Genomic DNA, 21,177 nt, shown 5'->3' with positions numbered 1-21,177 from the left:
AGAATACCGGCAAGGCTGGGTTTGAGGAAGCAGCCTCAGCTATCTAGGCTGTGGGACCTTGGGTGGGGAAGGGGCTGCCAAAGGAAGGAGGAGCTACAGGTCTGGATGAGGCAACAGGGAGCGCGCCTCCAAGGGAAGCCAGATAAGCTGCCCTCTTCCCAGCTCTGAAGGACTGGCATCCCCTCTAAAGTCAGAATCACTTGCATCCTGGGTGAGTTTATTAACCTTCTTCTCCTTTCTGGCTACACCATCTTTCTAACCCTCAAAGGGTTAAAGCAGCTTCCACGAGATTTTCCCATCACCCAGGTAACTGGGGCCGCAGCTCCGTGCTTGAAAACGTGGGAAGTAAAAGCCCCAAACAATTTCTCAGTACCCTAGCAATGCCCCCTCTCTCCACCCTCCACACTCCGCAGGGAAGCACAACCCTTTGGGTAAAAGGTGCGGGGGGGGGGGGGGCGGGGGGGAGGAGACAGGGAGGGACTCTACACGTGGGCAGGTGCTGGAGAAGCTCCCCAGAGAGAGAGGGGCCGGTGGGCAGCGTGGAGAGTGCCCCTTCCCTCAGGCCCCCTTCTGGGCTCAGGGTGTAGGAGGTTTGCTTGGGGCCAGCGCCCCGGAGGGTTGGGGGAGGAGGGAAAAAGCGGTGTGTGGGGAAGCAGGCCGCACACACCTGGCGCCTTGTGGAATGAAATCTTAATTAATTATTAAACTGAGTTCCCTCGTGGGTGGGGGGGAGGAGCAGGGCCGTGGCAGGCGGGGCGGGAATGGCAGGGTGGGGGCTGGGGGAGGGAGGAGGGGAGATGGGGGTGAGGAGTGGGTGCTGGGCACCGGTTCAGCTTAGGGGACCCCGCCAGGAAGGAAGCCGACCCTCGGTGTGCTGGGCGGGAGGGGGGTGGTAATCGCTGCTAGAGGGTGGGTTTGCCCGGCGCCTTTGGGGACCCCTGGGGTGAGGGTGGGAAGAGAATGCTGGAGAACGCAGCCCGGGGGTGGAGAGAAGGGGGAGCGGGCTGGACGGCCCGCTCCTTCCCGGGGTCTTGATCCCAGAACAGTAGCCGCTTGTTTTCCCAAGACTGGGGGAGGGAGCGGCCGGAGGAGAGGAGGGGGCGCGCGGAGGGAGGGGTTCCATTCTTCGGTCTCCCCCACCCCTACCCCGTTCCTTCGAAGGGGAGCCGGCCACCCTGCCCGGCGTCCGGGGAGGGGGAGGGGGTGTCCAGACAAAAGGAGCTTGTGCCTTTAAGGCGGGGAGTCCGGGAGCCGGCGGGGAGGGGACTTCTGGATCCGGGGTAGAGGGCGGCTGCGCTGGACAACAAGGGAGGGGGCGAGGGCCGGGCGGACTGCGGACGGCGGGAGGGGCGGCCGGGACGCGCGGGCACGGAGCAGGACCGCGGGACGGCCGGCCGGCCGGCCGGAGCCCGCGGCTGCGGCGGGGCGGAGGCCCCGGGGAGGCGCCGACCCCAGCCGGCAGGTGAGACAGCGCGGAGGAGCGTCTGGGGAGGCGGCGGCGCCCGGCGCTCGGCGCTCGGGTCTCCGTGCGGCTGGCAGACTCCCGCGCGGCTCCCGAGAGTTTTGTGGTCCTGGCGGGGAAGCCGGCGCGGGGGGAGCCCGAGGCCGTCGAGGCTGGCGGGGGGAAGTCCGGGAGGAGATGGGGGATCGAGGAGTCCTGGGTCCGGGGCTCAAGGATCCCACCCTCACTCCCTGCCCTGTGCTTCCCTTCCTCCACCCGGGGCGAGTTCCCGGCTTGCTGGGAAGAGGGGGAGAGGCATGTACTGGGGGAGGGGCTGTCCTGAGGTTTTTGCAGCGGGGCTGTGGGTGAGCCTCCGAGTTTGAGGTACAGTGTGATAGTGTTTCGGGGAAGGGGAGGCAGCCTGGGCGGAGGGAGGGATGCCCTCTGTCTGCAGGAGTCCCCCTCCCCTCACCCCAGACCTTGGGAATGAAAGGGCTGGTGTCCAGGCCCGCTGCAGGGTGGGCAGGGTGGGCAGACTTTATTCAGAACAGGCTCTGGGGCCTGACTGAAAAGCTAGAGGTGGAATCAGGCTGTGGACTCTTTTCCTATACCCTCTGCTTACCGGAGTACCCCTGTGACTGGAGGGCCCTGGTGGGGTTTGTATGGTTGGGGTGGAGGTGGGACCTCAGTGCAGTCTTTAGGGAGACCAAGGGCTGGGGAAGGGAGGAGAAGGGTTGATGGACCTCCAGATACAGGCCCTGGGGAGGTTTCTCTACATCTGGACAGGCCTGGAATTGAGGCCCACGTCCCAGCCTGGTGGGCGGTGCTGGCACTGAAGTGCCCTGCCTGGGCAGTGCCTTCTTCCATGAACTTTCTGAAGTCCTTTTAAATCCCCTGGAGCCTCCTTTTGCCACCTTTTGGGAACAGGAGGTGACTAGGAAGAGGGTTTGGGCAAAGCAGCGCGCAGAGCCATCCTTGCGGCTGGGCCCTGGCCTGCTTCAGACTCTGGGTCTCAGGCTGGAGGATCCAGGTTCAGGCGGGACCTGGGGTCTGAGAGACACTGGGCCTCGGTCTGCCAGGCTGAATGGACATGGCTCCATCCTTGGGAGCCGGTGGTGCCTGGAGTAGCAGATCTGTGAGAGAGAGCAAAGAAACCAGGACCCAGGGAAGGAGGGGCTCGGAGGCACAAGCTCAGGAGCCTATCTCTGGGGAGGAAGGAGGTGGTCTGTGGTTCATAGTGATGGGTTCCTGGACAGGGAGGGTTGGGGCCCCATATAGGGAAGTTTTGTGGCTTTGAACAGTGCCCTGCCCTGTTCCCTGCTGTACCAGCCTGGCGTGGGGTGCCAGGAGTAAGTTCTCCAAGATGGGCAGTGCCTGGAATGGAGCCCAGGGTGGGATGGTTGCAGTTGGTTGGACAATTACAGATCTCTGAAGCTATCCACTTGTGGGGTCAGAGTGTTCTTGGGAGGGTCATGCATTCCCCTGGACAGTGTACGCGCCTTCCTCTGCGGGTACGAGCCACGTGCTAGGCTGTGCTTCCAGGGGGCTGGGAGCATGGCCAGAAACAGGTCCTTTGGGAACAGAGGTCTGGCCAGTGGGGTGGGGGCGTGGTGAGGACAGGTCAGGGGACTGGCGAGGGGGAGGAGGCTGAAGCAAAATGTCATGGGGGGCCGTGAAGAAACCTGCTTACTCTGGGCTCTGTCTCACGCAGCTCTCGGGACTGACAGCCGAGGACACAGGGACTGATAGGGCCAGGCGTCTGACTGGCTGGGGAGGTGTGGGTTTTTGCTCACAATTTTCCTGTCTTTCCATCTCTTGGACGCTGGCAGGGTTTTGGGTTCAAAGTGGTGTAGAGTGAGGAGAAGAGCTAGTGTTTATTGAGTGCGTACTACACGCCTGACGGGGGCTGTTACCTTCTTTCCTCGCAACTCTTATTGTTCCCATTTTACAGGTGAAGAAAGTGACATAGAGAGGTGAAGTAACTTGTCCAAGGCTGCGAGGCTAGCAAAGAATCACAGTAAGGTTTGAAACGTGGTCTCGCTCCAAAGATCTTGTTTCTAATGAAGTGTTTTGAAGAGCCAGACTTTCTCTGGTGACTTTTGCCAAATGTCAGCCTGACCAAAAGTCTTGGATTTTTGATCTGGCCCTCCAGATGGTGCCGTTGGTGATGTTAAGGGGTTGAAGGGCCTGCTGCTCCGTGGGATATAGGAGAAGGGATGCCAAGAGAACTTAGTGGAGGGTGTACCAGAGATGGGGGTTTCCCATGTGCAGAGAGGTCCCCAGTCCGCCTTCTGCTTGGTGGGCCCCTGGGTGTCTGCTTGGAGCACTGCCTCTGTGGCTTGAGCGTCTGGTCCTGTGGCCACCCGGGGCAAGCTCTGGATACTCTCCCCCTTGTCCCCTAGTGAGTACAAATGTCAGTGCTGCTAGCTCTGCAGGTTTAAGTACGAGGAGCCCCTCAGGGTGCCCCGTGGGCATGGAGGAGGGCGGCCCTGGTGGGGATGCAGGCATCCATGGGTGGCAGTGCTCTCACCCTCACCTCCTCCTGAGCTGGGCTCAGCTGGGAGACACATTGAGGGTGTTGTCATGGAGTCCTCCCCTTCCCCCAGGTCAAGACACTTCCCTCCTGGAGACGTGAGATTACGGGGCTGACTTGATTACTTGTGTTCTCTAGAACTTGGGCCAGCTGTATAAGATTACTGTGGACCTCAGTTCTTCTTCTTTTTTTTTTTTTTTTTGCTGTCAAATCTGTCCTGTGCCCCAGATGGCCACAGGACGAGCCTCACAGGGTTCTGGTGAAGATCAGATGGACTTAGGTGTGTGAAAGGACCTGGAAAAGTTTCAAGCAGCGGGAAAGTGCATGGGAGTGTTATCCATCCATCCACCCACCTACCTGCCTATCTACTCAACGAACATTTATTTAGGCCCCACCAGTTGTTGCAGAGGTAGCAGTGAGCAAAGCGGGCCAAAACCCTTGCCCTCCTGAAGCTGACATTCCAGTTGGGAGAGACAGACAATGAACAAATAAGAAAACTATATAGAATGGCAGCTGCTGATAAGCGCTGTGGAGAAAAATGAAGCATAAAGCTCGGAAGAGAGATAGGGAGCTCCAGGAAAGGGGGTTGCTATTTTAATAGAGTGGTCAGGGAAAGCGCACTGATAAGGGGACATAAGAGCTGTGACCTGGAGGAGCTCTTATTCTAGGCGGAGGGAACAGCAAGCCCCGAGGTCCCAGGCTGTCCCGTGCACGGTGTGTTGGGGAACAGCAAAGAGGTTAAGAGGACTGGAGTGCAGTGAGAAAGATGAAGAGTCATATCATTATTATTATTTCACGTTAACTTCTTTATACCAGTGCTCTTGAGCTTGGTTTCTTTCTCTCTTTTCAACTCATAAATTGGTTGAGTTCCTACTGTGAGCCAGGCTCAGTATAGGGGGTACCTGGGGTGGGGATAAAGGGCTGAGCAAAATAGATACCATCCCTTCCCTCCTAACATTTATAGTCAGAGGGGCAGAGTCACACATTAAACAAGGGATGATTTAATGGTAATGGTGGTCAGTCCATGGAGGAAATGTATGGAGAGTGAACAGGGGACCAAACTTAGTCTGGGTGGGGGAGCTGGGACACCTTCCTGAGGAAGTTTTGTTGAAGCTGTAACCGGAGGGAGGAGTTGAATATAACTCTGTGAAGCGTGCACAGTGTGTGAGTGTGATGGGGACGGATGTGGAAAGAGATTCCCTGTGGTACAGAGGTCACCGATTGGCAGCTCACAGGCTGAATTCATTCCGTAGATGTGATTTATTTGGCCCGCAGTGTTGAAAAATGTGAATTACTTGCCAACGTTTAAAAGTCAGGAGATGTCATGTTAAAGCCTCCATTTTTTAGAATTCAGCTTCTGTTGAAAACTCAGAGGATCAGGTTCCACTGGGACACCAGTGGCAACAGTCTGCTGGTGCGGGGTGGTGCTCGCCCCTGCCTGGGCTGTGCTCTCTCTCTCCTGAGCTGGGAGGCTTTTCTCATTGACAGGCACTCGAGTGGGTCTGTAACCACCAGGAAATCAGTGCCTGTTAGGGAAGAGGTGAATGTTTAACTGAATCGCTTTGGAGTCAGACCCATCTGGGTTAGAATTTTGGTTCTCACACTTGTATGGCTGCTTGATCTCGGGCAAGTGACTTCACCTCCCTCTGCCTCAGTTTCCTCGCCTGGTGGCTGGGGATACCCTGGTCTTTCTCAGAGTCATTTCAGGAGGAGGATGTGTCTGAGGTGCTCAGCTTGGTAGCGGGAAGCGCTCGGTTAATGAAAGCTGCTGGTGGCGGCAGTAACGGTGGTATTGACACCACCCCATTCCTTTCCTCCCAGCAGGATGTCATGGTTTAGTGGCCTCCTGGTCCCCAAAGTGGATGAACGGAAAACAGCCTGGGGCGAGCGCAATGGGCAGAAGCGTCCACGCCACGGGACTCACTCCAGCGGCTTCTGCACACCCCGTTATATGAGCTGCTTTCAGGGTGCACAGCCACCCAGCCCGACCCCCGCAGCCGCGCCTCGGTGCCCCTGGCAGGATGAGGCCTTCATCCGGAGGGGTGGCCCAGGCAAGGGCCTGGAGCTGGGGCTGCGGGCCGTGGCCCTGGGCTTCGAGGACCCTGAGGCGACCGTGGCAGTCGGGGCCGCCGAGGGGGCCCCCGATGCAGCCGCCAGGAGCAGGCGAGCGTGCTGGCGCCGGCTGGTGCAGGTGTTCCAGTCGAAGCAGTTCCGCTCGGCCAAGCTGGAGCGCTTGTACCAGAGGTACTTTTTCCAGATGAACCAGAGCAGCCTGACGCTGCTGATGGCGGTGCTCGTGCTGCTCACGGCCGTGCTGCTGGCCTTCCACGCCGCGCCTGCCCACCCTCAGCCTGCCTACGTGGCCCTGCTGGCCTGCGCCGCCGTCCTCTTTGTGGCGCTCATGGTGGTGTGCAATCGACACAGCTTCCGCCAGGACTCCATGTGGCTGGTGAGCTACGTGGTGCTGGGCATCCTGGCAGCCGTGCAGGTCGGCGGCGCCCTGACAGCCAGCCCCCGCAGCCCTTCCGTAGGCCTCTGGTGCCCCGTGTTCTTCGTCTACATCACCTACACGCTTCTCCCCATCCGCATGCGGGCCGCTGTCTTCAGTGGCCTGGGCCTCTCCACCCTGCACTTGATCTTGGCCTGGCAACTCAACCGTGGTGACGCCTTCCTCTGGAAGCAGGTGGGTGGTCGGGGAGGTAGGCGTGGGGGCACCAGTGCGGGAATGAGAAGGGGTCTGCTGATCGAGGGTGGGAGAGTCACGGGTGGACACGGGAGAGGGACGTCTGGCTGTATCTGGGAGGAGGGGTGGGTCTCCATTTGGGATCTGAGGCAGAAGGCACTGCTAAGGGAAGGGAAGGCGCCAGAACCTAAAGCCTGTGCTCTGTCCCCGTGGGCCACAGTCTACAGCTCTTTAGCCTGAGGCCCTTGAAATAGCATAATCTGTAGAGACCCAGTGTGAGGCTGGAGGTGGGCAGGTGACGTTCAGCCCCAGGGTTGGGGCAGGGCTGAGGGCGCTGGGTAGGCTACATCCAGACTTGGGCATCGCCTTCCCTGCAGGGCAGCTCTAGGTGGCGATCTGGAGGGACCGAGTAGGTTTTGGATGCAGTTAGCAAGGGAGGAGTTGCCTCTCTCCTGGACTGAGGCCAGCTCCGGGAGGACAGGGAAGGTGATGAGTGGGTCAGTTCTGTCCTGGGCCGGGAGTAGTTTGGGGCTGGACTGTTGACGAGAGGGGCTTTAGGCTCCGACCGCATCCCACCCTCTTCCCACTGGGCACCAGGGCTCTGGCAGCCTGCCTTGAGGCTCTCTGCCCCTGTGGGCTTCCACCTCTGGCTTCAGAGTGGTGTGTGAGGTGAGGCTGTCGCAGAGGCTTGGCTGCAGGCAGCCCTGGTTGTCCAGTGGGCTGCATTCTTCTCTGTGAGATCCTAGACAGCTAACCGTGCCTCTCCCAGCCTTCGTTTTCCAGTCTGTAAAACTGGGATAAAAATAGTAGCTACCTCATGATGTTGCTCTCAGGGCCCCACCCTCTCTGAGTGGAGTAAAACCCGACAGGGTACCGCTCTCACCTGGAGGCAGGGAGCTGCGGGGATGCTGTGGGGATGGTTCTCAGTGAAGGGACTTCCGGATGTCCCTTGCAGAGAGATGTGAGCTGGTGGTGTTGGCTGTCTTGTGTCATCCCCCTGACCAGGGACAGGGGCTCTTGCCCAGCTGATCCTTTAGGGGCGGCTGTAGGCACAGCCCCCCGGCCAGCACACCTCGAGATCCCTCCATTGGCACCCTGGTTGAGATGGTGCTGTCCTCTGTCTCGCTCAAGGTTTGAGGGAGCCAGCCTCTGCCTTGCCCAGGGCTTATGGCCTGTAGCCCACCCCAGCCCCACCTACAAAGAGGAAGTTGCCTGGGGCTCCCAGGGTTCGAAGCTGGGTGCTCTGGCATGATGCCCTTCCCTGCCCAGCCTGTGGAACAGAATGTACCTTTTTAAGAGTAACCTTATAGCCAGTTTGTTTGTGGAGCACATACCCGCAGGGCACTGTCAGATCTCTTAAAGGGCCAGGGTCCTTCTGCCACTGCTAGCCCCCAATTTCTCTCCAGGGTAGCTGTCACACTGGGCTTTGGAGCTGGACTGCCCTCTTGGGGAAGGAGGAGCTTGGAGGTGGTACCTCCCTTCCCCTGTCCTCTCTGGCTGGCTGGGGTAGGTGGGTGTCTCTTCCCTGCTCTCAGCTGGCATGGTGCCCAGAGCCAAGCCCAGGGCCTGACTGGGGACGCGCAGTCCCATGGAGGCCAGGACGATACCAGTCTCCCGCCTCTGCGGGGCACCCTGCTGCAGCCTCGCTCAGTGGGCGAGTGGAGAACGCTGCCCCTGCCCTGTGCCAGTCCTTGGGGCCGGGGCGGCCCCTACCACTTCTCTGAGCTGAGAACATGCCTAGATTCTACATCCAGTTGGCGTACAGGCTCTCTGCACCCAGCTGGCTTACAGGTTTCTGGGTAGGGTGGGGCTGTGGCCTCCTTTCTAGGCTCCTTGGTCAGCCCCTTCCCGGATCCAGCCCCTTCATCCTCCTATGACCTGCTCACTCAGACACACTGAGCCGTTTCACCCAGTGCCCCAGCCCAGCCTGGAGTCTCCTACAGTGCCCTGACATCCATTTTTTCTCACAGTCGGATAGGGGTCTGTGTACAGATCTATTTCGGTCTCTTGTCCCCCTTCCCCTTCCCTCCACCATGACTCACATTTTCCTCTTGGGCTCCTGGGGCCAGGAAGGGAAGTTGCCTGGTTTGCCCCCCTTTCCTTCTCCCCCACTGGGGGCTATTCTTAGAAACCCCCGGGGGAGATAGTGTGCCCCCCTCTTCACCCCTGCTGCTGGGAGGGGGGCCCCTTGTGAGCTGGACTGAGAAGGGAAGCTGGGAGGCCAATCCTAGAGGACGGGAGCTGGAGTTGGCTGGGGGTTCGCCGGACCCCTCCATCTTTCCACCCAAGGAAAATGAAACCAAGGTCCCAGAGATTGAGTGACATGCCCAAGTTTGCAGGACTAGTTCTGGTTCCGGGAAGAGCCCAGAACTCCTGGCTTCCAGTTGGTGCTCTTGCCCTCCCTTCTCCCCAAACCAGAGCCCTGCCCCAGCCAACTCTGGGGTGGAGCCACAAGTTCCAGGTTAACCCCTGAATTTCCAGAAACACTGAGGTTGGCTTCCCTTAGACTTGCTCTCCAGCCAGTGCTGCTGCTGACGACTGAGGGCGGAACATCCTAGGATCGGGGTCCTAGGGCTTGGGGCCTGGCTGGGCTGAGTGTCGGGGCTGGCCAGGCACGGTGGCACCCCATCCCAGTTCCGAAGGGTTCTTTGTGTCAGTAGAATTGATGATTCCCGAGCCTGGGTTCTGAGGCTGGGCCTCAAGAGCTTAGGTGAGTGGAGTGAGTAGGAATCCTGGGAACCTGGAATGTAGTTTACAGTAGGGTTAGGACACAGCTTTGGAGTCCGACTCTCCTGGACTCAAGCCCCACACTGGCTACTACCAGCTGTGTGATCTTGGGCAAGTTACATAGCTTCTCTGTGCCTGAGTCCCTCACCTTTCAAATGAGATAATGCTACTGATTTCATAGAGCTGTAAGAAGTACATTCGTTAACATACGGAGGACACCTATAGCATCTAGGCACGTCTGTAGGCAGCCAACAAATTAGCTCCAGTAATGATAATATTAAAATTATTATTATATTAATCTATGTGAGGGCAGGGAGGGACCTTGGAGATCTTATTCTCCCTCTCCAGGTTCTAGATGAGCAAACAGGCCCCTAGAGACGAGGTGACGTGTCCTGGGCACTCACAGGAAGATGTAGAGCTCAGATCTCCTGGGTGTCGTCCTGTAAGGAGAACCACGTATGCAGAAGGAGCATCATTTGTCTTTTTTTTTTTTCCTCATCATTTGTCTTTTGTTTGGGGTGTTTGTGGGGCAGGGAATCCTAGTGTGCTGGGCCCAGGCCCTGTGACCTACCTGGCCCTGGTGGGTGCTTCTGCTCCCAGGAGCTGTGAGAAGATCACATTTCTAGCCATGGAGTGATCCAGGCAGGGAGCTGGAGTCCTGTGGGGATGGGGAGGTATTGCAGGGGTGGGGACAGCTTGGGAAAGACAGGGCACAGGATCCTGGCTTCCTCCCCAAAGCAGTGCATCTGCAGAGAGCCTAGCTAGTTGCACCTGTGTGTGTTGGGGGTGGTCACCGTTTGCCTCTGCCACCCCTCTGCAGCTCGGTGCCAACATGCTGCTGTTCCTCTGCACCAATGTCATTGGCATCTGCACACACTACCCGGCTGAGGTGTCTCAGCGCCAGGCCTTTCAGGAGACCCGTGGTTACATCCAGGCCCGGCTGCACCTGCAGCATGAGAATCGGCAGCAGGTGGGGCTTCCCCCCCTGATCACGGCCTTCCCCCATCTCACCTGCGCATAGCTTGCAGATTGGGTCTACCCCCTCATGCAACTCCATGGAATAGTGTGAATGGTTCCCCCTGATTGTGTATCACAGAGGCCCTTTGACACTGGGGTTCCTGTCCTGTCTGAGGGTGGGAGGGAGTAGATGGAGTGCATCTGAGGGGTTGAGTGGGGTGTAGTCAGAGAAGGCTGAGGACTCTAATGGGGGAGAGTCAGGCCACGGTCCAGAAGGGAAGCTCAGGTCTCCAGAGAGGTCTGGGAGGGTTTGGGGGATGTGGAGGGACCAGGAAGGATTAAAATGTGAGGCCAAGAAGATAGGGGTCCTCTGTTGAAACCACTGGTCTAGGAGCGGCTGCTGCTGTCCGTGTTGCCCCAGCATGTTGCCATGGAGATGAAAGAAGACATCAACGCAAAGAAAGAAGACATGATGTTTCACAGGATCTACATCCAGAAGCATGACAATGTCAGGTAGGGTGGGGGTGGGGAGGATGCCGGGAGAGGTGTGGGATCTGGGAGTCTTTGAGGGCCACATCGCCCTTCCATCTTCTGCCATCGTCCTCAGCATCCTGTTTGCGGACATTGAAGGCTTCACCAGCCTGGCATCCCAGTGCACGGCGCAGGAGCTGGTCATGACCCTGAATGAGCTCTTTGCCCGGTTTGACAAGCTGGCTGCGGTGAGGGTGCTAGGGCTTGGGGGTGGGGCCGACGGGGTGAGGGCAAGCTTCATTGGCAGCGGCCTTGGGGGATGGGGGCCGATGGAATCTGCAGTGAGGGTAGTGGGCCAGGCAGGCTGGGCCGGAGTAAAGGTGGCTCTCCCCCCCACTCTTTCTCCTTTAGGAAAATCACTGCCTGAGGATCAAGATCTTAGGGGACTGTTACTATTGTGTGTCAGGGCTGCCGGAGGCCCGGGCAGACCATGCCCACTGCTGCGTGGAGATGGGGGTGGACATGATCGAGGCCATCTCGTGAGCACCGTCCCCTCCCAGGCTTCCTGGAACTGAGGGTGCCCCAACCTGCTCCTGCCCTTTGATGTGTCCTCGGGACTTTTTCTCAGTCTTGGCTGTCTCCCTGTCTTGGAGATCCACCACTGGGGAGGGGAAAGGGTCTTTCTTCAGCCTGTGTGAAGACCCATGTGCACCTTAGACTCCAGCCAGCTGGGATGGGGTAGGGGGAGCCAGGATGAGGGGGATTTGGGCTGGAGAAGATGCCAGCCGAGTAGGCCCAAAGGGAGGGTAGTGATTCCTCCTCTCCTAGCTCAGTCCCATAACATGCTGCTGGGCCCCTGCTGGTGAACAGGGCTCCCAGACATTCGTCCTTGGGCCCCATGCAGCCTCTTGCCCGTGTCCTGCTGAGGGGGTGCCGTGTGCCCTGCGACTGGGTCTGTCCTTGCCCACTTGGCTCCAAGGCGAGCACAGGGCCTGGGCTCTGGGCTGGGAGCGGGGAGGACTGTGCCGGGAGCTAAGCCAGGCCGCCTCCTCCCAGGCTGGTGCGCGAGGTGACAGGTGTGAACGTGAACATGCGCGTGGGCATCCACAGCGGGCGCGTGCACTGCGGCGTCCTTGGCCTGCGGAAATGGCAGTTCGACGTGTGGTCCAATGACGTGACTCTGGCCAATCACATGGAGGCCGGGGGCCGGGCCGGGTGAGCGTGCGTCCAGGGGGCGAGGGACGGGAGCCCGCCCGGCAGAGCAGGGGTCTCACGCTCCTGTCCCGCGCAGCCGCATCCACATCACTCGGGCCACGCTGCAGTACCTGAACGGGGACTATGAGGTGGAGCCGGGCCGTGGCGGGGAGCGCAACGCCTACCTCAAGGAGCAGCACATTGAGACCTTCCTCATCCTGGGAGCCAGCCAGAAGCGGGTCAGGGCCGGGGCGGGGCGGGGTGGGCAGACGGGGAGAGGGGCAGATGGGGGAGCTGGCAGAGGCCTTCTCCGGGCCACTCTTCCCAGCCTGTGCCCATGCTGCCCACACAGAAAGAGGAGAAGGCCATGCTGGCCAAGCTGCAGCGGGCGCGGGCCAACTCCGTGGAGGGGCTGATGCCACGCTGGGTGCCCGACCGCACCTTCTCCCGGACCAAGGACTCCAAGGCTTTCCGGCAGATGGTGAGGGGCCCACGGCGCTGGGACCTGGGGCCTCGCTTTCCTGTCTCCCTCAGCACTCTGTGTCCTCCTTGCCTCTTCTGCCTCCCTCGTCGTGGCTGCCGTCTCCGTAGTTTCTGGAATTGGGGATAGAGGGATGATTTCACCCCAGGGGTCCCAATCCCCCCAGAGTCTGTGGGGAGAGCCGTCAGCGCAGTGCTGGGTGGGGAAGGGATTGTAGAGGTGAAGGTCGCCTGCCCTTCACCTCACTCGCACACTCTGTCCCTTTCTCCAGGGCATTGATGATTCCAGCAAAGACAAGTAAGTCAGGTTGTTGAGTAGGGAAGAAGGGCTGGGCGAAGGCATATGCACCCTGGGGCGGGTTGCGGGGAGCCAAGATCCCCCTCTTCCCTGGACCTTAGATGTGTCTTACGGGAGCGGGTGCCACCCACCCCGCTCACGCTCCTTCTTTGAGTGCTTCCTGTGCCCCTCCCTTCTCATCGCCTGTCACATGGCAGTGCTCAGGCACCTGGTGAAGCCATGTCCCCTGCCCTCAGCCGGGGTGCCCAGGACGCCCTGAACCCTGAGGATGAGGTAGACGAGTTCCTGGGCCGTGCCATCGATGCCCGCAGCATCGATCAGCTGCGCAAGGACCACGTGCGCCGGTTCCTGCTCACCTTCCAGAGAGAGGATCTTGAAAAGAAGGTTTGGGGGATGCAAGGGCAGAAGGAGGAGGGCTGGGGGAGGAGGGGAGGCCCTGGCAGGGAAGTCTGAGCACAGGTGAGGTTTCTGGGGAGTGGGGAGGTGACCACAGGGCACAGCGGGGATTCATATCAACTGGGCCAACTGGTAGTGCCCTGCCTTCCCCAGGGCGGAGCCAGCGCCCAGCTCAGTCTCCTCTCCCCCAGTACTCGCGAAAGGTGGACCCCCGCTTCGGAGCCTACGTGGCCTGTGCCCTGTTGGTCTTCTGCTTCATCTGCTTCATCCAGCTCCTCGTCTTCCCACCGTGAGAGCCCTGTCCCTCCTTGCTTGGCTTCTCTTCCCGCTACCACTTCCCACAACCTTCCTAAACGTCCTCGCAAGCACACAGTCCCTGGGGCCCACGTCCTGCCTGCCCAGGGGATGGGACGAGGATGTCCAGATCTCCCGGAGTAACATTTTCCCTGGCCCTCTTCCGCCCCAGCTCAGCCCTGATGCTTGGGATCTATGCCAGTATCTTCCTGCTGTTGCTGGTCACCGTGCTGACCTGCGCCGTGTACTCCTGTGGCTCTGTACGTGGGGGGCCTTCCAGGGCTGGTGGGGGAGGCCAGGCCAAGGGCGGGGAGGGAGGAGAAGGCCGAACCTCTGCCATTGGGCCCCATCCCTGGGGGACCTTACCCGTTGGCTGACGTGGCCTCCGTCTCTCTGTCTCCCGCCTCCCGGCAGCTGTTCCCTCAGGCCCTGCGACGTCTGTCTCGCAGCATCGTCCGCTCGCGGGCACATAGCACTGCGGTTGGCATCTTTTCCGTCCTGCTTGTGTTCGTCTCTGCCATCGCCAACATGGTAAAGTTCCAGTGGGAATTCTTCTGCCCCTCCTCTGTTCCAAGCACTCTGGGTGCTGGGGGTACAGAGAGGAATGAGACGCATTTCCTGCCCAAAGCAAGGGTGAGGTTAACCCCTGTCCTCTCTCCTTGCCCCCCGCTACCTCTTGTCATCCCTCAGTGAGAAGTTGGGCCCCTGGGGTATAGGGCCCCTGGGTTATAAGGCATGGCCCTTGTAACCCCTCCGCTCCCCGGTTACCCTGATATACCTCCCCCGACTTTTGCAGTTCACCTGTAACCACACCCCCATACGGACTTGCGCAGCCCGGATGCTGAATTTAACGCCTGCTGACATCACCGCCTGCCACCTGCAGCAGCTCAACTACTCACTGGGCCTGGATGCTCCCCTGTGTGAGGGCACCGCACCCACTTGCAGCTTCCCTGAGGTGTCCAAGTGGTGCTCGGAAGGGGTGGGGGGGGTCCTGATCAGTTCCGGTTATCGACTCTTCTGTGCCAGGCCTGGTGATGGGCACTGGGGACCCAGGATCTCACCAGAGTCTCCAACTCCAGGAGCAGCCCGGGGCCCTGGTGTGCTTTAGGGGTGTGTGGAGGGTGAAGGAGGTTTGGGTTTGAGGTTGTGGAGGTGAGCTTGGGTCAGGCGGGGGCATGCAGTGTTCTGCCTGCACGGGAGCGCCACGGCCTCTGCCTTCACCCAACACTGCCTCTGCCGTTGCTCCCCAGTACTTCGTCGGGAGCGTGTTGCTGAGTCTCTTGGCCAGCTCTGTCTTCCTGCACATCAGCAGCATCGGGAAGTTGGCCATGATCTTTGTCCTGGGGCTCATCTATTTGGTGCTGCTTCTGCTGGGTCCCCCGGCCACCATCTTTGACAACTATGACCTACTGCTTGGCGTCCATGGCTTGTGAGTTTATCCGCAGCCCCTTTAGTCCCCCAGGAGCCTCTTGACCCTGCTGGGTCACCGTGAGCCCCCTGTGCCCTTGGAATGCTACCACTCACCCATCACATGTGGGGGGAAAGGAGGCAGCACATGACCCCCAACAGTCACCTCAGGGAAACCCCAGTCCTGGGAAGTCCCTTGGTCTTTAGGCTAGACATTAAAAAAAAATTCCCTCTTGCATTTGCATGTTGCTTTCATATCCACTCTTAACTACCTGTAGGTCACACAGCTGCTTGGTGGTAGAGCCCTGGCTAGGAAAGGAACCAAAACTCTGACTCTCGCTTGAGGGCTTTGCCTGGGACAACACACTGGCTTTTCCTCTGCAAAACCTCACCCCTCGGGGTATGTGGTAGAAATATATGGTGCGGTAGAAAAAGCCTCTGGAGTCTGCCGTTTGAATTCCTACTCTGCCACTTATTAGCTGTGTGTCTTTGGATCGTTGAATTAACTTCTCTGAGCCTCAGTTTCCTCATCTGTAAAACGGCAGCGCTATCTATATCACAAGGTAGTTGTAAAGATTATCATAAGTAACGTTTATCGAAGGCTTGCTGATGCCAAGCGCTCTGCTAAGCCTTTTGCATGCATTATTTAGATCTGGTCACTCATCAATTGATGAGGAAGCCGAGGCTTAGAGAGTTAAGCAACTTGTTCCAGGTCACATAGCTGGTGAGTAGAGGAGCCAGGAGTGGAACCTCTGCTCTTAATGAGTTAGTAGAAGCAAAAGCCTTGGCCTAATGCCTGATTTATGGTGCTCAGTAAATGCAGTTTCTGTCTCCCCTTCCATGCCCCGACCCGGCAACCCAGGAAGAACCGATGACTCTGTCTCTTGTGTCTTCCTGCCAGGGCTTCTTCCAACGAGACCCTCAGCGCGCTGGACTGGTGAGTGAGGGCTCTAGGGCAGCAAAGGGTGGGGCTGCCAGATGCCTCCTTCAGACACTGAGCTTGCCTCTGCTTCCCTCAGCTCAGCCGCAGGGAGGGTGGCACTCAAATATATGACCCCTGTGATTCTGCTGGTGTTCGCACTGGCGCTCTATCTGCATGCCCAGCAGGTGGAATCGACTGCCCGCCTGGACTTCCTCTGGAAACTGCAGGTGACTGGGTGGGCCTCGGGGGTGGGGGAAGATCCTAGGGGCAGAGCCTGGGCCACGCCAGGCATCTCTTAGGCTGGCCAGGGCTCAGGCTGCCCCGAGCCCACCCTGGCTCCATGCCTTCTCTGCGCCCGTCCCCTATCCCCCGCCTCATCCTGTCCCTGCCCCCTCTACTTCTTTGCCTGTTCTTTAGGCCTGTCCATGCCTTTCTTCTTCCACGTGGTTCCCTCTGATGCCCATCTCCAGGTGTTGGCCGCTGCACCCACGCCTTGTGAATGTTGGGCAGTGGGTGATGGGTGTGGTGTCCACAGGCAACAGGGGAGAAGGAGGAGATGGAGGAGCTCCAGGCATACAACCGGCGGCTGCTACATAACATTCTGCCCAAGGACGTGGCCGCCCACTTCCTTGCCCGGGAGCGCCGGAATGATGAGCTCTACTATCAGTCCTGTGAGTGCGTGGCCGTCATGTTTGCCTCCATCGCCAACTTCTCTGAGTTCTACGTGGAGCTGGAGGCCAACAACGAGGGTGTCGAGTGCCTGCGGCTGCTCAACGAGATCATCGCCGACTTCGATGAGGTACTGGTCCAGCCAGCTGGTTGGTGCTGGCAGAGGGTGGGGAGACTTGGGGACCAGAGGAGTGGGGAGAACTATGGATAAGAAGGCCAGGCTTGGAGGGGATGGTTGGTACTGGGAGGAGGAAGGCAGATCTGATGGGACCCAGAGATGTCAGGGGTAGGAGTAAAGGTAGGTACAGTGGCGTCAGGGACAGGTGCTCACGAAGGTGTCACAGGCAGCAGGCTGAGCCCCAGTGGGGCAGGGTCATCATTGTTGGGGAGCAGAGGAGGACGTGAGGATCTGTGGAGGGGCCAGGATAGGTAGCAGGTGGGGGTCATTGAAGAAGCCGGTAATCTGTAGACTGTGGCCCCATGAGGCCAAGTAAGCAAGATGATCCCCTGAGTAGAGAAAATGGAAGCAAAATATGAAGAAGTGACCTGAACATCCAGGTCAGGAATGGGTTGTTCCCTATTCTGGAGGGAAGGCACTTGGGACTCAGTTTCCCCAAAGGTGAGGGTTGGAATCACTGATGCCTGATAGCCCTCCTGTGGTTCTGGGTTCTGCAGCAAGCTGTCGAAGTTGACCTGGAGCTGTGCGCTCCAGTCCTGGCTTGGGTTTTGACGGCTGCCCGGTGAGGGAGGCCGTTTTCCCGGCTCCTTAGTCCTGCACTGAGAGCAGCGGCTGGAAGCGGGGCTCACTTACCCAAAGGAGGGGAGTGTTGAGCCAGGGAAGTGGAGAAGGGGGCCAGGGCATGGCAAGGATTGAGGCTTGAGGCAGGGCTGGGTTTGGCCTGTCTGCCTTGACAGCCAGGTCCCCCTGTGCTGTCCAGATCATCAGCGAGGAGCGGTTCCGGCAGCTGGAGAAGATCAAGACGATTGGTAGCACCTACATGGCTGCCTCTGGGCTGAATGCCAGCACCTATGATCAGGTGGGCCGCTCCCACATCACTGCCCTTGCCGACTACGCCATGCGGCTCATGGAGCAGATGAAGCACATCAATGAGCACTCCTTCAACAATTTCCAGATGAAGATCGGTGAGAGGGCCCGGGTGATGGCAGGTTCTCCCAGGGCCGTTTCTGGGTGAAGCTGAGGCAGCAGGCTGGGGATGGCGTCTCCTGTTCCCCGTCGGGAGTCCTGTGGGGCTTTCCTTTTCTCCCACCTCCTATATTGTCCGGTAGTAAGAACAGAGATCATTTATTGAAGGCTTGCTCTGTGCTAAGCACTGTCTCAGGCTTTTTTTTTTTTAAACACATATAAATCCTCACGTTATTATCCCCTTTTACAGATAAAGAGATGGACCCTCAGAGAGAGTAAATAACTCAGCCAAGGTCACACAACTAGTAAATGGCTGAACTGGGATTCAAGACCAGGTTTAGCTCCACTCCAGTACCCGTGTCCTTTTCTGTGGCCAGTCTGATAAGAGGCACTTCCTCTCAGATGAACTGGTGGATGGGAATGGTTAATAGCATGGGTTCTGTCTGCTTTGAATTCTGGCTGTTCCACTTAACTGGCTTATTTAGCAAGTTGTCTAACTTCTCTAAACTTCAGGTATCTTTTCTGTAAAGTGGGAATGATGGTACCTACCTTTTGGGGCCGTGGAGAGGATGAGATAGTGTAAAACGCTTACAGAGTGGTTGGCACAGAGCGCGCACTGGTAGATTAGCTGCTGTGCTAGCATAGCCGTCTTGACTCAGGGGAGCTCCTCAGCTGATATGCCCGCATCTTCCATTCTTTGTGACTAGGAGGCTTGTCCCTTTTCCAGTTTCTTCCCTGGGTCCTTCTGAAGGTGCCAGGAGGGGGGTGCCTCCCTGGGCCGACTGCGGAGTAGCCACTGCTCTCGGTTTCTTACTGCTGTCCCCACCTACCCCAGGGCTGAACATGGGCCCAGTTGTGGCAGGCGTCATTGGGGCTCGGAAGCCGCAGTATGACATCTGGGGGAACACAGTGAATGTCTCTAGCCGCATGGACAGCACGGGGGTCCCCGACCGAATCCAGGTGAGGGGGATGTGAGCAGAGGCTGGGAGGGGTATGGTCCAGAGGGCTTCCGCAGGGCCCTCTCTGCAGTCAGCTAGGACAGGGGAAGGGTGGCGCTGTTCTCTGCTTGGTGGAGTCGGGGTTGGGGGAGGGGAGCTGGCATGAGCAGAGAACCCCTGGACTCCTGCAAATGCAGCAGGAAGGATCCTGGGCTAAGCAGGTTCCCCTCCCCCCCCCCACCCCCCCAGGTGACCACGGACCTGTACCAGGTTCTAGCGGCCAAGGGCTACCAGCTGGAGTGTCGAGGGGTGGTCAAGGTGAAGGGCAAGGGGGAGATGACCACCTACTTCCTCAATGGGGGCCCCAGCAGTTAGCAGGGCCCAGCTACAAATTCGGCTGAAAGGACCAAGGTGGGCATTTGAGTGGACTCTGTGCTCGCTGGGGGAGGCTGAGCCTCCAGACCCTGCTGGCCGCAAGAGGGAACACCCCAGCAGGCTGTACTTGGACCGTGCTCGTCTGCCCTCAGGCTGGTGAATGAGGGGATACCAAGAGGATTGTGCAAGTGGCTTTCTTTCTTAACTGGGGTAGGGCTGTTTTCTCTCCTTTTCCCAGCTTTTGGGAGCAGGGGAGGGGGCAGCAGCAGAGGCAGGGGGACGTCTCCTGCCTCAGAGATTGAAATGGAAGCTTGCCACGCCCGCCCTTTCCCTGTCTGTCTGGGCACTTGGCTCAGGGCTGGGCCCTCCCTTTCCCTCTTTTTCCTGGGAACATCTTTATAAAGACTGGGGCAGGCTTGAAGAGTGCCTATTCCATCCTTGCCTTCCTTTGCTATGCCTGCATCCCCAGCATGGGTCCTGGGCACTCCCTACCCCAGCCAGGTCTCCCTCACAGACACAGGGCACGGGAGGGAGATGTTCTGGGGACCCAGCTCTGTCCATATTTCAGGGGAATGTTTCCATTTGCCAAATCCTAGTCCCATGATCTGTCCCCAAAGGGGAACAAAGGGACTTCTGCCAGCTCAGATTAGCCCCGTTTCCTGCACAGCTCCAGGGAAAGGGGCATCTGGTCTCACTGGTACTGTGAAAATGCCCAGCCGGACAGCAAGCGTGTGCGTGGGGATGTGAGAAGATCAGGAGCTGGATGTTCGCCTGCAGGTGCCAGAGAGCGCAGGCCGGCCAGGGACGGGGGTGGTGCCAGACCGATCCGAAGGTCAGGACCAGGCCACTCTGCCCCAGTGCTCTCTTGCTGTCTGCTGCAAGGGGGCACGGAGCATCTCTACCCCTTCTGTTGCCAAATAGAAAAGGGCCAGGGCATGGAGGAAGATGGCCCTGATCCCAAACCTGTCCTCCCACGCCTCTGGCACTGGGGAGGGCCTGCGTGTGTGTGTAACCGTGCGTGCGCGGTGGTCTGCACGTGTGTGTAACCGTGCGTGCGCGGTGGTCTGCACGTGTGTGTAACCGTGCGTGCGCGGTGGTCTGCACGTGTGTGTAACCGTGCGTGCGCGGTGGCCTGCGTGTGTGTGTAACCGTGCGTGCGCGGTGGCCTGCGTGTGTGTGTAACCGTGCGTGCGCGGTGGCCTGCGTGTGTGTAACCGTGCGTGCGCGGTGGCCTGCGTGTGTGTGTAACCGTGCGTGCGCGGTGGCCTGCGTGTGTGTGTAACCGTGCGTGCGCGGTGGCCTGCGTGTGTGTGTAACCGTGCGTGCGCGGTGGCCTGCGTGTGTGTGTAACCGTGCGTGCGCGGTGGCCTGCGTGTGTGTGTAACCGTGCGTGCGCGGTGGTCTGCGTGTGTGTGTAACCGTGGGTGCGTGGTGGTCTGCGTGTCTGTGTAAGCGTGCGTGCGTGGTGGTCTGTGTGTGTCTGTTTTCCCGGTCTGTGTGTCTCTGTGATCCTGCTCCTTGGCTCTCCACCCTGGGTTGCCTCTTTCCTGTGGGCCTCTGTCTTCTGGGAATAAGGCAGGATTTCTGATTTCAAGGGATGGAGAGAGATGCCCCTGTTGCACAGGAGTGGGATGGGGTGTGGTAGCAAGAGGGTGGCCCTGGGGAGAGGAGTCCTTTTTGTGCCAAATCCCTAAGTGCCGTTTGGGGGCCACGTGTGCAGCACGACTGTCTCCCTGCCTGGGGCAGGGACCCAAGCGCCTGCTTGAGGCCCACAGTGCTCCTTGCACTTGAACTGTCTGGGCTTTGGTGGGCAGAGGCTCAGGAGTTTCCTGGGCTCCCCAGCTGGTGTCCTGGGATGTGGTATGCTTTGGGGCTGGGGTAGCATGGGATCCCTCTGAGGACCCAGATTCTGGTACTAAGGGCTAAGGGAGGGGAACCTGGACCTCAGCCTTCCCCAGCCTTCAGCTTGAGCCTAGCGTGCTCCGGGCTCCCCAGTCCACACGAAGCCTGCAAGAGCTGGCAGGAGGGTTAGGAGGGCTGGACCCTAGATTCCCTTCCTGTCCCTGCCTGCCTTTTACCCTCTTCCCTGCAACCTCCTTGCCTCTGGACTGAATTAGTTGGTGCCTTGGTTTCTCTGTCTGTACCTATTTAAGCCAGAGGCATTAGCCAGGATTTTGCTTGAAGATCGCTTTGTCTTTGAGGCATTAGAGAGGCAGAGGAGAGAGGGTCCCAGAGTTGCTGGGTTTGG

At 58.9% G+C, this 21,177-nt stretch overlaps 1 protein-coding gene across 1 annotated transcript; it reads left to right on the top strand.

Annotated features, from left to right (window-relative positions):
• Positions 1–1,401: 1,401 nt before the first annotated feature.
• Positions 1,402–20,044, top strand: ADCY6 (adenylate cyclase 6). The gene is made up of 22 exons (XM_082850796.1): positions 1,402–1,462; positions 5,799–6,657; positions 10,205–10,354; positions 10,733–10,854; positions 10,949–11,060; positions 11,224–11,351; positions 11,869–12,027; positions 12,104–12,245; positions 12,359–12,487; positions 12,759–12,784; positions 13,021–13,168; positions 13,372–13,469; positions 13,647–13,734; positions 13,889–14,005; positions 14,271–14,429; positions 14,725–14,903; positions 15,783–15,818; positions 15,901–16,030; positions 16,339–16,602; positions 17,411–17,615; positions 18,452–18,576; positions 18,804–20,044. Exons 2-22 carry the CDS (start codon positions 5,800–5,802, stop codon positions 18,927–18,929), a joined length of 3,501 nt encoding a protein of 1,166 aa, XP_082706922.1. The 5' UTR covers positions 1,402–1,462; position 5,799; the 3' UTR covers positions 18,930–20,044.
• The last annotated feature ends 1,133 nt before the right edge of the window (positions 20,045–21,177 follow it).

Source organism: Leucopleurus acutus (assembly GCF_964270905.1).
Source record: "Leucopleurus acutus genome assembly, chromosome: 11".
Lineage (NCBI taxonomy): Eukaryota > Metazoa > Chordata > Mammalia > Artiodactyla > Delphinidae > Leucopleurus > Leucopleurus acutus.
This window is presented reverse-complemented; position numbering and strand designations above follow the sequence as displayed.

Excerpts from the sequence above, each read along its gene's own strand:
- ADCY6 (XM_082850796.1), top strand. The coding sequence starts at position 5,800 with ATGTCATGGTTTAGTGGCCTCCTGGTCCCCAAAGTGGATGAACGGAAA. Across the intron at positions 11,061-11,223 it reads GGTTTGACAAGCTGGCTGCG|GAAAATCACTGCCTGAGGAT; the intron begins GTGAGGGTGCTA and ends TTTCTCCTTTAG. Across the intron at positions 12,488-12,758 it reads CCAAGGCTTTCCGGCAGATG|GGCATTGATGATTCCAGCAA; the intron begins GTGAGGGGCCCA and ends CCCTTTCTCCAG.